Below are 12,601 nucleotides of genomic sequence, written 5' to 3'. Positions count from 1 at the left end.
TGAAAATGTGGAATATTGTTCTTCAGGAAACTAAAGAATTGCTCCTAAAACAACCCTTGAAATTATTACCAGAATTTCTTTTAAATTGTTTGGAAATTTAAAAATATTTACCTCTGAAAATTCTTTATAAACTTCATTTGAATGAAACTTCTTGTTAAGAAAATTATAGCTTTTTAGTGGAATGTCTTCCCTTGACAGATACGTATTTCGACCTCAACAGTAAGGTCGTTGACCTCAACAGTAAGGTCGTTGACCTCAACAGTAAGGTCGTTGACCTCAACAGTAAGGTCGGTACTGTTGAGGTCGAAATACGTATCTGTCAAGGTACAATTAAGTGGTGGAATTAAATGGGATTGTACAAACTAGTCTCATGACAAATGGAACTTCTTATTTAAGAATTTCTCCTGAATTAGTTTCCGATTCTCTTCTAGGAATCCCTCTGAAAATTTCTCCAGGAAATCCATAGACAAATTTTGAATTTATCCAAAAAATCAATTTGTGATCTCCTTCTCCCGAACATACTATGTATAGGAAATTCTCCAGGAAATGCTTTGGGAACTCCTTCGAATACTCCCACAAGAATTCCTTCAAAAATTCTTTCTAAAAAAGAAACTTCCCGGAGCAGTTCTTGAAGGAATTCTATGCAGAATAGCTTGAGAAATTTCTGTGGGGATTCCGAAACGAATTCCCGGGGAATCCATAAAGAAATTTTCTTGGGAACTTGTAAAAAGAACGAAAAAAAGAACAATTTTTTTGGGACAGTTCTTGAAGCATTTTTTGGAATAATTCAGCGGACGAGTCTATGAAGCAATTCATAGGGAATTTCTGGAAGACCTCAAAGTAATTAATGAAGAAATCTTGGTGGAATTTCTAGAGTAACTTCAGAGAGAATGCTAGGAAGAGTTTAAATGGGAATTTCTGAATGATTTTCGGGTGGAAGTTCTGGGAAAGAAGACGTGGAAATTTCTAAGACAACAATTTAAAATGGAATTTTGAAAGATTTTGAAAGGATTCACGGAGAAATTTCTGAAGTATTTCCTATGAGTCCTAGTCAAATTCTTGGAGGAACTTCCAAAGAAATTCCTGGAGGAACTTCCTGGGGGTGTTTCCGGAGGAATTCTTGGAGGAACTTTTGAAAGAACTTCCAGAAGAACTTCTGAAGGAACTTCTGAAGAAACTTCTGAAAAAGTTCCAGAAGAAACTTGTGGAGGAAGGCCTGGAGGAACTTGCGGAGGAAGACCTGAAGGAATTTGCGGAGAAACTTCTGGATGAATTTCTGAAGCAACTTCCAGGGGGAATTCTTGGAGGAACTGCCGGAGGTACTTCCAAAGGAATTCCTAGAGGAACTTCCAGAGAGATTCCTGGAGGAACTTGCGGAGGAATTCCTGGAGAAGCTTGCGGAGAAATTCTTGGAGAAATTTCCAGAGTTTTTAAAGGAACTTTCGAAGGAATTCCTGGAGAAACATCCGGATAAATTCCAGAAAATGTCTAATGCGCGGAATTGATTCACACCGCCGCAAATCGCTACCGTCGCTGACTGAGAATGATCTGGCACGCCTCTGCCGATATAATTTCAATCGGCGCACAGGTCTTGATTAAATATTGAGTAAAATCCTGTATGGAATTGCATGGAAGAACCTTAGGGACAAACTGCTGGAATTCCAGTAATACGTCTTAGAGGATTCTTAAAAGGAACTCCTGATCTAGTGGAATCCAAGGATGATTTTTTTCAGGAACTTTTGGAATTGACCATAATTATTATATAGAATAAATAATTGATAAACATAGCAAAATGGGGCCCTCCTTAGTCGTGTGGTAAGACGCGCGGCTACAAAGCAAGACCATGCTGAGGGTGGCTGGGTTCGATTCCCGGTGCCGGTCTAGGCAATTTTCGGATTGGAAATTGTCTCGACTTCCCTGGGCATAAAAGTATCATCGTGTTAGCCTCATGATATACGAATGCAAAAATGGTAACCTGGCTTAGAAACCTCGCAGTTAATAACTGTGGAAGTGCTTAATGAACACTAAGCTGCGAGGCGGCTCTGTCCCAGTGTGGGGATGTAATGCCAATAAGAAGAAGAAGAAGAAACATAGCAAAATAAATAAAATTAAAGTAAATATTCAAACTAAAAAAAATTTCCTCATTTTAGTAACGCTGCTAATTTGTTACTCAAGAAAAATTTTGTCAACTACAAATGGATAGATTGGAACTAAACTTACTGTAAACTGAATTAAACAATTAAAAATCTTGTCGCAAATTCAATTTAAAGAAACACTATTCCATTTTCAATTTACTCCTCGGAAAAATATTCTTTCGTCTATTATATGAATAAATACATAATGACGGGTTCTAGAACTGGAACTGACTTCCTTGATAGTTAAAATAATTCATAAACATAATAATAGTTCAATTAAGTGGATAGCTTTACATCCCGTTACACGGTAGATCACTTTAACGTAGTGTGTTGCGGTGTAAGATCTACCAAACACAGCCCTAGCTCAATCCATTTTTCTAGCTAGGGCAGCGGTTCTCAACCTTTTTCTGGAGAGGTACCCCTTCGAACTGTTGCATTAATTGAGGTACCCCCTCTCGAAAGTAGGCTTCCAATCCTCTTGAAAAAATAATTCCCAGCTCTTTGAAGGGAAGCTCCTTTTAGCTTTTGAATCCCTTTAAAGTAGGCTTCCGCGCCTATTTATTAGAAGCTTCTGAGCCTCTTGTAGAGAAGCTTCCGAGCCTCTTGAAGACGGTTTCAAACCACTTAAAAAGAAGCTTCATTTTCATCTTGAAGGACGCTTTCAAGCATGAAATAAGAATTCCAAGTTTCTTGAAGCGAGGCTTCCGAGCCTCTTGAAAGGAGGCTTCCGAGCAGAGATGCATCTGAACACGAGAACGCGTGTTCGTGTTCAAAACGTTCTGAACACTGCACACTGTTCAAGAGCACTGACCTAACTTAGCAACTTGTATCCTAGGAAAACAAATTCATACGACGGCATGCTACACATTTTCGGCTAGTAACGGAACACGTGGGCATCTAACGGATAGAAATCAAGCATGCTCGTATGTTTTTGCATAGTTCCAAATCAAAGGAATCTTAGTTACCATGATCGTTTTGCTTGCGTACCAACCCAGTGCACACTGAACTGTATTCAAAACTAAGAACACCAAGGCGCGTTCTAGGCTCATGTTCTGTTCAGGATGCATCTCTGCTTCCGAGCCTCTTGAAAGGAGACTTCCGAGGCTCTTGAAAGGAGGCTTCCGAGCCTCTTGAAAGGAGGCTTCCGAGCCTCTTGAAAGGAGGCTTCCGAGCCTCTTGAAAGGAGGCTTCCGAGCCTCTTGAAAGGAGGCTTCCGAGCCTCTTGAAAGGAGGCTTCCAGGCCTCTTGAAAGGAGGCTGAGCCTCTTGAAAGGAGGCTTCTGAGCCTCTTGAAAGGAGGCTTCCGAGCCTCTTGAAAGGAGTTTTTTGAGCGTCTTGAAAGGGGGCTTGAGCCTCTTGAAAGGAGGCTTCTGAGCCTCTTGAAAGGAGGCTTGAGCCTCTTGAAAGGAGGCTTCCGGGCCTCTTGAAAGGAGGCTTCTGAGCCTCTTGAAAGGAGGCTTCCGAGCCTCTTGAAAGGAGGCTTCCTGAGCCTCTTGAAAGGAGGCTGGGCCTCTTGAAAGGAGGCCTGAGCCTCTTGAAAGGAGGCTTCTGAGCCTCTTGAAAGGAGGCTTCCTGAGCCTCTTGAAAGGAGGCTTCTGAGCCTCTTGAAAGGAGGCTTCCGAGCCTCTTGAAAGGAGGCTTCTGAGCCTCTTGAAAGGAGGCTTCTGAGCCTCTTGAAAGGAGGCTTGAGCCTCTTGAAAGGAGGCTTCTGAGCCTCTTGAAAGGAGGCTTGAGGCCTCTTGAAAGGAGGCTTCCGAGCCTCTTGAAAGGAGGCTCTGAGCCTCTTGAAAGGAGGCTTCCTGAGCTCTTGAAAGGAGGCTTCCTGGAGCCTCTTGAAAGGAGGCTTCTGAGCCTCTTGAAAGGAGGCTTCTGAGCCTCTTGAAAGGAGGCTTCTGAGCCTCTTGAAAGGAGGCTTCCGAGCCTCTTGAAAGGAGGCTTCCGAGCCTCTTGAAAGGAGGCTTCCGAGCCTCTTGAAAGGAGGCTTCCGAGCCTCTTGAAAGGAGGCTTCCGAGCCTCTTGAAAGGAGGCTTCCGAGTCTCTTGAAAGGAGGCTTCTGGATCTCCTGAAAGGTGGCATCCGATCCTCTTGAAAAGAGGTATCTGAGGCTTTTAAAAGGAGGCTTCCGAGCCTCGTGAAAGGAGGCTTCCAGAGCCTCTTGAAAGGAGGCTCTGAGCCTCTTGAAGGAGGCTTCTGAGCCTCTTGAAAGGAGGCTTCCGAGCCTCTTGAAAGGAGGCTTCCGAGCCTCTTGAAAGGAGGCTTCCGAGCCTCTTGAAAGGAGGCTTCCGAGCCTCTTGAAAGGAGGCTTCCGAGCCTCTTGAAAGGAGGCTTCCGAGCCTCTTGAAAGGAGGCTTCTGGTGATTTTCTAGAAGCAAGACGAGGATGTGGCTAGGGCTCCGATGCATGGCCAAAAACAGTATCACTGTTCTGTTTTCTCAAGAAAGGATTGATTTCCTATTGATAAGCGGCGCGCCTTCAATGGGATTGCTCTCTGTGAAGGGTCTAAATAGCGGGACCTTGTCATGGTGCTCTTTAGAAAACAAAACAACAACCGAATCGAAACCAATACTGCATTTCTTATCAATAGTAATGAAGTAATTCGACATGCACTTAAACACTAAGGATACGGGTAACGCTACAATAGATCTAATAACAGGTCGCAGTGGCACACAGGAAAAAAAAGTGGATAGCTATTCTAGAAAATCATCTATGCATCCATACTCATACAATTTCAATTAGAGATGGGCGTTAAGATCCGGAACCGTTTAAATGATCCGGATCTTTGAAGTGAGTGAATGATTCGAAGCTCACTTTTTGAAAGATTCGGTTCACCAGATCAGCAAATTATCTAACCATTTCTAAGGAAATGACTTTATTTAAAATTTATTGTAGATTTTATGTAAATGTTATGTACGTTTGTGAGCTAGAGAGGGGTAAAATTAATGTCTGTACGATTCAAAAGTGTGGTCCTGAATGACAATGACAATGACATAAAAATATGTGGAAATAAAATGAAACAGAAAATTATTTTTGGATGTTCAATTAGGCTTCTATAAATAATAATTTTGAATCTCGAAGATGATATTTTTCCATTGTTCTATGGAAACAATGCTGCAAAACAATATTATGAATAACCCAATATCGCCATAATTATTTGAAATGAAATTCAATTTACAATAGTCTGGTAGGGTCGGTGTACCAGTAATAGTGGTATTAGTGACAGGTCTAAATTGTTTAATTCGTACCAAATGATAGGAATACATTCCCAGTGATGTTAATGTATTGGCAAAAAGCTGTTCTTTTCTACTTTTCAAGAAAAAATGCGCCTTCAAAATATTATTTTCTTTTCGAAATCGCTTCCTCCACTATATGGGACATGGACAAGTAATACTGGTACTTGCTAACTTCTGTTCCTATAACAGTGAATCCTATTGGTATCTTATGGGATTCACTATTATAGGAACGCCACACTATTACTGGTGCAAGGGAGCAAAAATGTTAAGGAAAAATTATATTTTCCTATATTTTCCCAGAAAATTAAAAAAAAATTAGAGCACGTTCACCTATTATTAGCAAGCGCTATGCTATGAAGTAATTTAAAAAAAAATAAAAATGTTCAAATTCTAATGAAAATCAAGTTTCCACTATTACTGGTACACCACTATTACCGGTACAGCCACCCTACGGTATCTAACTTCACTAATAGTTAAATCACTATGTAGCACGAATAACCTATGTGTTCAGGCTTTTTGATACCATTAACACTTAACAGTTTACAGGTTATAGTCGCAATGGCTGTCAAGTGTTTATGAACTGGCCGGTTCAAGATCAATCCTTAAACTATGATTTACACAAATATTAGGGTCATTCATTTGTTTAAGGTCACTCCTGACGGAATCCAAGTTTCAAAGTGCTCGCGTTTTCGGGGGCACACCACTCGATACGGAGGCGGCGCTGTCAGGAGACTGTCATTTTTGTCGACTTAGCTTTGCTGCGTCGCAGCATGCGTGAAATAATAAAAATGACAGTTGTGCGTTGCTTCCGTATCGAGTGGTGTGCCCCCGAAAACGCGAGCACTTTGAAACTTGGATTCCGTCAGGAGTGACCTTAAAGTTTTAAGATATTTCAGTGAACATAGTTGAATCCAGGAATGTCGAGATGATAAAAAAAATTACTCTTGCAGACTCGACTGTAAACGTAAACGTAAGGTGAACGCAGGTAAACGTCAAGATAGCCACCGGGTTTAAATATAAGGAAATTTGCCGCTCAAAACTAAACCTCGTGCTTTGACAAATAACAGCAATTCCGTCTTGATCTCAAATTTGTATAGAACGGAACCAGATTTATCATGTCCTAGAGATATCTGTTTGAATGCTATGACCATGGGAGCTTGAGGTTTTTTTTTTTAATTCGAGAATTTTGTTTAGACCGCTGAGAGAGACACTTGTTGCTACATGTTACACTTGTTATCCATGGGTAGTTTCATCAAGTTCCAGTAACTCCCTGTCAGCTTTCATCGTCACCGCCGCCGTAGGCAGAAATGTAAGGGAATATGCGGATAAACTCCAACAAAATTTCACATCCTGTTGGTCCCCAGACAACCAGAATGCATGCATAATAGAATTGTTTTTCTGTTATGCGATGCCTATGCGCACAAATTTCATCGCTTACCAGTCGCGAAAACACTTTTTACGTACAAAAGTGGAGGCGATATAAGTGTATTTCTTATCCGACGTTGCACGGAAGTGTATGCGATGTGCACGATTTTTATGCGAGTTTGTTCGTTATGCATTGCGATGTAGTTTGTGATAACAAACTCTGTTTGACAGATAATCCGATTTCATGTGAGTTTGATTGCAGGAATATGCGATGTCAACAAATGAAGCTGGAATAAACTCGTAAAATAGCCTACTGTGCGGGAAAATTTATAAATAAACTGATGAGCTTTGCACAACAATGCGAATCTGATGAAACTTGGATCGGTAAACGATTTTGATCGTGCATTCTTATGCGATGTGTGGTTGTCTGGGTCATTAGCATGTGCTATCAAATAACGGGTCCCTCCACAAAATTAATCCATTGCTTTGCATAGTGGTTTGGTTGACGAATTCATGAAACCATCAGCTACCAGCTGGAGCCTGCTTCATGCTTCATGGTGAAGAAACCAAATGCCTTTAGTTGCTTGATGGATTTGTACCTATGCCAACACTTTTTCTGACGATGATTTGTGGGATAAAGATTTCTTCCCCTCTTAGAGAATCAAAACGATTTTGAAAAATGTATTCATTTTGCAATAAACCGAAAATTGATGGATGAATAATTTTCATGTCTTCATCACACCGCGACCTACTTCCTAAACTTTTTGTTACTTGGGTAATTGCCACAAAATATATTTAAAAAAATCGACCGATAGATCTCATACTAAGTCATCTTTTTAAAATAATTCTTCATTATAGGAGTTCACCTCTGAAAACAAAGTGACGCGATTTTTCTGTCCACTTGGCAATGTCCTTGTGAATGCTTTAAAATTGTAATAGATCTTTCACCTACCTTGGAAGCGCTCGAAAACAAAACATCTTTCATAGAGTGACGAGTAAGATGTTACACATAAAATGAACGTAAATAAAACAAATCGGAAAGAACTCACCGAAGTCCCGTCCTGTTATATTCGTCGCTGGATGACTTCCCTTTAGCGGATGGATGTTAATCGGCTTCGCAAGTTTCTTGATGCAACGTAGATGCATCGGTTGGCAGGAGAACGTTTTAATCAATAGGCAGGTTTTAGTCGTCTTTGTGAACAGGTGATCACCGGAAGGATTTAGATTGTTATTACCAAGGCTTCTTCGTTGATTCGATGCAGAGGAGAAAAGAGCTGTACTTGGGAACCGCATCAGCAGAAGTCGGGTGGACGTAGAGATCGACTTGAAGGATATACTCTTCAGATGCGCAGTCACAGATGCTCCCCTAATATTCCCTTAACGCTGGTTTCAGTACTTGACCGGAGGCAGAGGGTGAACTCATACACGCCGGAACGCTTCTATACGATAAACTTGAGCACTAATTAATTTTCATTAAATATCAAAAAAAGTTTACTTAATCATCATACATAAAAAGAAGCTTCTGAAACGCAAAGAGGATTGTTTGACGAGGATCCTATTTTTATCTTCGTCAAATTTATTAAATGTTTTATTTACCATTTGATATGTGTATTTTATAATAACTGATAAACATTATAAATCCTCGGGATTTCATAAAAGTAAAAGAAAATCAAACTGGTCACGTAGTGCGAATGTCGGGAGCAAAAAATAGCGAAAACAATATTCAACAAAGAACCAGATAGGGGCCGGCGACTTCGTGGAAGGCCACGAACACGCTGGCTGCACGCGGTGGAATCGGACCTGGGGACCCTGAACGTTCGGGGAAACTGGAGGAACATCGCCCAAGACCGACGATTATGGAGCTCTACAATACGCCAGGCATAGGTGTTTCGACGCTGTAGCCAACCAGGTATCCAGGAAGGTATCTTACCGACAAGATAGTGAGGAAGACTCCAAATTATTAGGCATTGTATTTGAACGTACAAAAGCAAACATTTAAAGTAGTTTTCCCTAACGATTTATTATACTTTATGTATCGTAGACTTAACAATAACTACATCTCACAAGTAACAAAACATATTTTTTTTGATAAATAATGCCACAATTTTTAAAACTAAGTGAAAATCAGAACTTCTCTTAGAATGTAGCTCTGAAAAACACTGTTTATCCATTCAGTATGCGGTTCAATTAAAGTACCTCGAAGTTTTCCGTCACATTTGCTCCTTTTAGCATTTGATATGCCGTAGAGCAAAGATATACCAAAGTCGTTCACTTCTAAAATAGGAGCGCCATCCATAACCTGGAAATGGGAACACTATTATTACTTCTGTTTAATCTAACACCATGTTCTGTATTCTGTTCACACTTACCTGACAAATATTGGGAATCAACGGAAGGTTACTTTGCATGCAAACTTCATTTGTCGATCCGTGACATTGATCCTTTTCGGGTAAAAAGTACTTGAAAAAATATTCGAAGTTTCTTTTCTCCACTGTGGCTGTGTTGATCATAAACGCCACCACTGCAGGACTTGGACTAGAGTATTCTGGTTGCGATAGACAAACTGGCTTGAGATCACGTTTCAAAAATTTTGTCAACTTTATCAAGGCAATATCATTTGCCAGGGAATTCACTGCATACTGAGGATGTGGAATCACTTCATCAATGGCCACGTATTCCTCATTCGCCGGAACATATATGAACTTCGGGGAACCGGCTTGATGTGTTGCGCAAAGTGCCGATGTAACAACAAACTGATCGTCGATTAGAGTTCCCATACAGTCATATTCGAGTTCAGCAGAACGATTCCTTATCAGATGAACGTATGGGAATGGTGTGTTCGTAGGAATGTGTGAGATTTCAAATGGTTGATACTTCGAATGTAAAATTCGCGACACACATTGATCATAAGCGTACGACTGGTTCGTTTGCTCTTCTAGCCAATCTACGTAGTTTGAAATTTTTGTATACACTCCAATCGATCCACTACCGCAAGCCGTTCCAAACGATGTAACTCCGACGATTAGGGAAACTTCTTGTTTGTATAGGTCGATTCTTCTTAACTCGATTGGACCGCCTGAATCACCCTGCCAAATAGAGTAGAGTGGGGCAAGAGTACGCACTTAGTTTTCTATCGAACATGTGGCCCTTATGAAGCAAGCTTCTGCATATCAAATCAATGTCAACGATTTGTATACTCTTCCTTTATGTTACCCAGTGGAAAAAAAATAGTGAAATTAATTAAATTCGTTTTAGCAGAAGCCTCATTGCAAGACACCTCAAAAACGCACTCTTAACCCACCGGTGGGATAAGAGTGCGCATCAGGTGGGGTGAGAGTACGCACTTTTCCAATCATGCGTTTCAAGTATATATTTACACAAATAAGAATTAATAACATTTAATCGATCTTAATTGAAGAGATATTATGGAACATTTATAGATTACGGAACACTGAAAGGGGGAGGAGGTCTTAGAAATAAGAACTTTGAATCGAAAAAAAACATTGTTTTTTAAATATACAAAAAAACTATAAAAAAACTAAAGATATACCAGGTCTCGATTGGCGTAAACAAAGGAATTTTCCTTAAAGGCAGTCTACCAATTACGTATCGCAAAATTTGGCCATTTCATCGCCCATCTCCTTATATTACACTTTTTATATGAATCCTCTAAAAATGTATGGATCGTCATACAAACGTCGCAAATCCTTCCTAGCTAATCGTTGCGTAATTTATGAATGTTTCATTTGATCAAATGCAGTAATCATCAATATGAATTTGTGTTTTATGTTTAGGCGTAAAGCAATACCTTATACAATTTCATTATTTCGCTTCATTGCTTTGTTCCCTAAGTCCCAAAGGACTTCAGCTTATCCTTAAAAGGCGAACTTGGGATAATTTCCGATTTCTGTCCCTTTTTTCTTTGTTGTGGATGTTTACACTCTGTAAGTACTACTTACTAAGTAGTCGTAGTAGTAGTAGAACTTGAAGGTTCATATGCGTACTCTTGCCCCACCCGTTCCTGCGTACTTTAACCCCACCGCCCCAAAATTTATTCAGTTAATGGTTTTGACCTCTTGGAAAACCAATCGGCTTGGTGTTCTGCACCATAAAGTACTCTATACTACAGGCTATCGAAATGGTATAAGGCTCATTTGATGCAACGTTTATATGGTAATGATATACTGCTTGCGGAAACACATTTTTTTTTGCAAAATGATCAAAAAGTTATCTAACTTCATATCTCCCTTGTTGTTCATTCAAATCGTTTTCAATTACACATGACAATGGTTGGTCAGAATACCTGTCAAATTGATGCAGTGCTGCTAGTTTATCTTTTTTAATAACTTCAAAAAATCGAAAACGTACTCTTACCCCACGCGCACTCTTGCCCCACTCTACTCTAATGCAACGCTAGATACCGAACAGAATCCTGTGACTTAAAATTGTTTACCTCACATGTATCCATAGCGTCGTGGGATGCGCAAAATTGGCTCTCCAATATTCCGTCAGGAATACGTCTGGAAGGCAGCATCTTCTCGCATTTCTGTGGTGGTTGAAGCGTAACATAACCCTGCTGAAGGGTTGAACTGGGACCTTCTGCCAGATTCACTTCACCGAAGCCAGCAATATTGAGTGGTTCCGGGGGGATGTAACTTTCAAGCCATAGACACGCAGGAGATATTAACAAATTAAAAAACAGCGCCTCGTCTAATTCGACCAATGCAATATCATGATAGCTTTTACTGTATCGATGTAACGGATGCCTCAGGACCCGTGAAATGTTCCGTTGCTGAACCAAAAAGTCATTTTCATTATCACCCAGATCGGTGTCTCCTGCTCGCACGATAGTCGGAAGAACCCTTGAGTATAAAAACAAAAATGATTTTAATATATATGACATGATTACTCTCAGCTCTTTTAGAAATACTCATCAACGAAAACGTAACAATGTGCAGCTGTCAGTACAAACTTTTCATGAATTGTGTTACCTCCGCACAAGTACTTTATGCTGTCATTGTATACCCAACCAATTGCAACCTGCCAAAATAAAAATGAAACAGAATAAAATATCTCAACTGTTTTCAGCAGCTCACTATTGACAATTCTACACTACATACTCAAATAATATTATCAAATCAAAATATTCACCATGTGTCGGTATTCCCCATCAAAAGCTCTCTGACCCCCGAAAACCGGTGTTCCGTCGTTTTCAGATAACGGGAGGTAATATCTGATAAGGCAATCTGTAATCAATGATGTTGGGGTTTTAACATTTTTAACTAATTGAAATGGATCGACTCCAACGTAGCAATGAATTAGCCTCATAAAATCATTAATAATTTAATGTAAGTCAAGAAAAGGTTGAGAGGACAGAACTCAGGTAGACTGGGAAATTAATGCTTTCCAATCGCGTTAGAAGCGTGAAAAGTGTGTTGACACTATGTAACGCATGGTGTTGTTAGTTTTAAATAAGAAATCACTTACCGAAAACATTGCTTCGTTTGTAATAATCTTCAGATGCAGTGCTTCCAAAAAACGATCCTGATTCAATTCCATTTACTGTGGCCATTAGAAGCACCAACAGAGTCACCAAAGTTTTCATAGTGCTGGGAGAAACTGATCTGAGAAAGGCTCAAGATTATTCCGTACATAGGCTAATCGCATTAGTATCAAGGGCTCGTATGTTCTTTGTACTTTTATTGATTGTAATGTGCAACACTTTTTAATTGGAAGTTAAATAATTGGAACTAGTCCCAGCTAAACAGCAGGTGATCATTACATTTGTGAAACTCGTACACGTTGCGCAATGCGGATGCTTCTCGCACGTTCGCTTATTGGACCGTAAACATATTCCATTTAGTAAACGGTA

At 40.0% G+C, this 12,601-nt stretch overlaps 1 protein-coding gene across 1 annotated transcript; it reads right to left on the bottom strand.

Moving 5' to 3' along the window:
* Positions 1-8,738: 8,738 nt before the first annotated feature.
* On the bottom strand, positions 8,739-12,396 carry LOC134219316 (polyserase-2-like). Its single transcript, XM_062698035.1, has 6 exons — positions 12,217-12,396; positions 11,881-11,975; positions 11,660-11,769; positions 11,183-11,591; positions 9,099-9,815; positions 8,739-9,028 (listed from the first exon to the last, which is right to left on the bottom strand). Exons 1-6 carry the CDS (start codon positions 12,332-12,334, stop codon positions 8,843-8,845), a joined length of 1,635 nt encoding a protein of 544 aa, XP_062554019.1. The 5' UTR covers positions 12,335-12,396; the 3' UTR covers positions 8,739-8,842.
* Positions 12,397-12,601: the final 205 nt, after the last annotated feature.

This window comes from Armigeres subalbatus, chromosome 3 (assembly GCF_024139115.2).
Source record: "Armigeres subalbatus isolate Guangzhou_Male chromosome 3, GZ_Asu_2, whole genome shotgun sequence".
Lineage (NCBI taxonomy): Eukaryota > Metazoa > Arthropoda > Insecta > Diptera > Culicidae > Armigeres > Armigeres subalbatus.
Note: the sequence above shows the minus strand (reverse complement) of the source record. Positions and strands in the feature narration are given on the sequence as shown.

What these genes read in the sequence shown, in the direction of transcription:
- LOC134219316 (XM_062698035.1), bottom strand. Translation starts at nt 12,334, where the DNA reads ATGAAAACTTTGGTGACTCTGTTGGTGCTTCTAATGGCCACAGTAAAT. An exon ending in CAAACGAAGCAATGTTTTCG is followed by an intron (nt 11,976 to 12,216) that starts GTAAGTGATTTC and finishes CATTGATTACAG; the next exon opens with ATTGCCTTATCAGATATTAC. An exon ending in ACGCTATGGATACATGTGAG is followed by an intron (nt 9,816 to 11,182) that starts GTAAACAATTTT and finishes TCTATTTGGCAG; the next exon opens with GGTGATTCAGGCGGTCCAAT.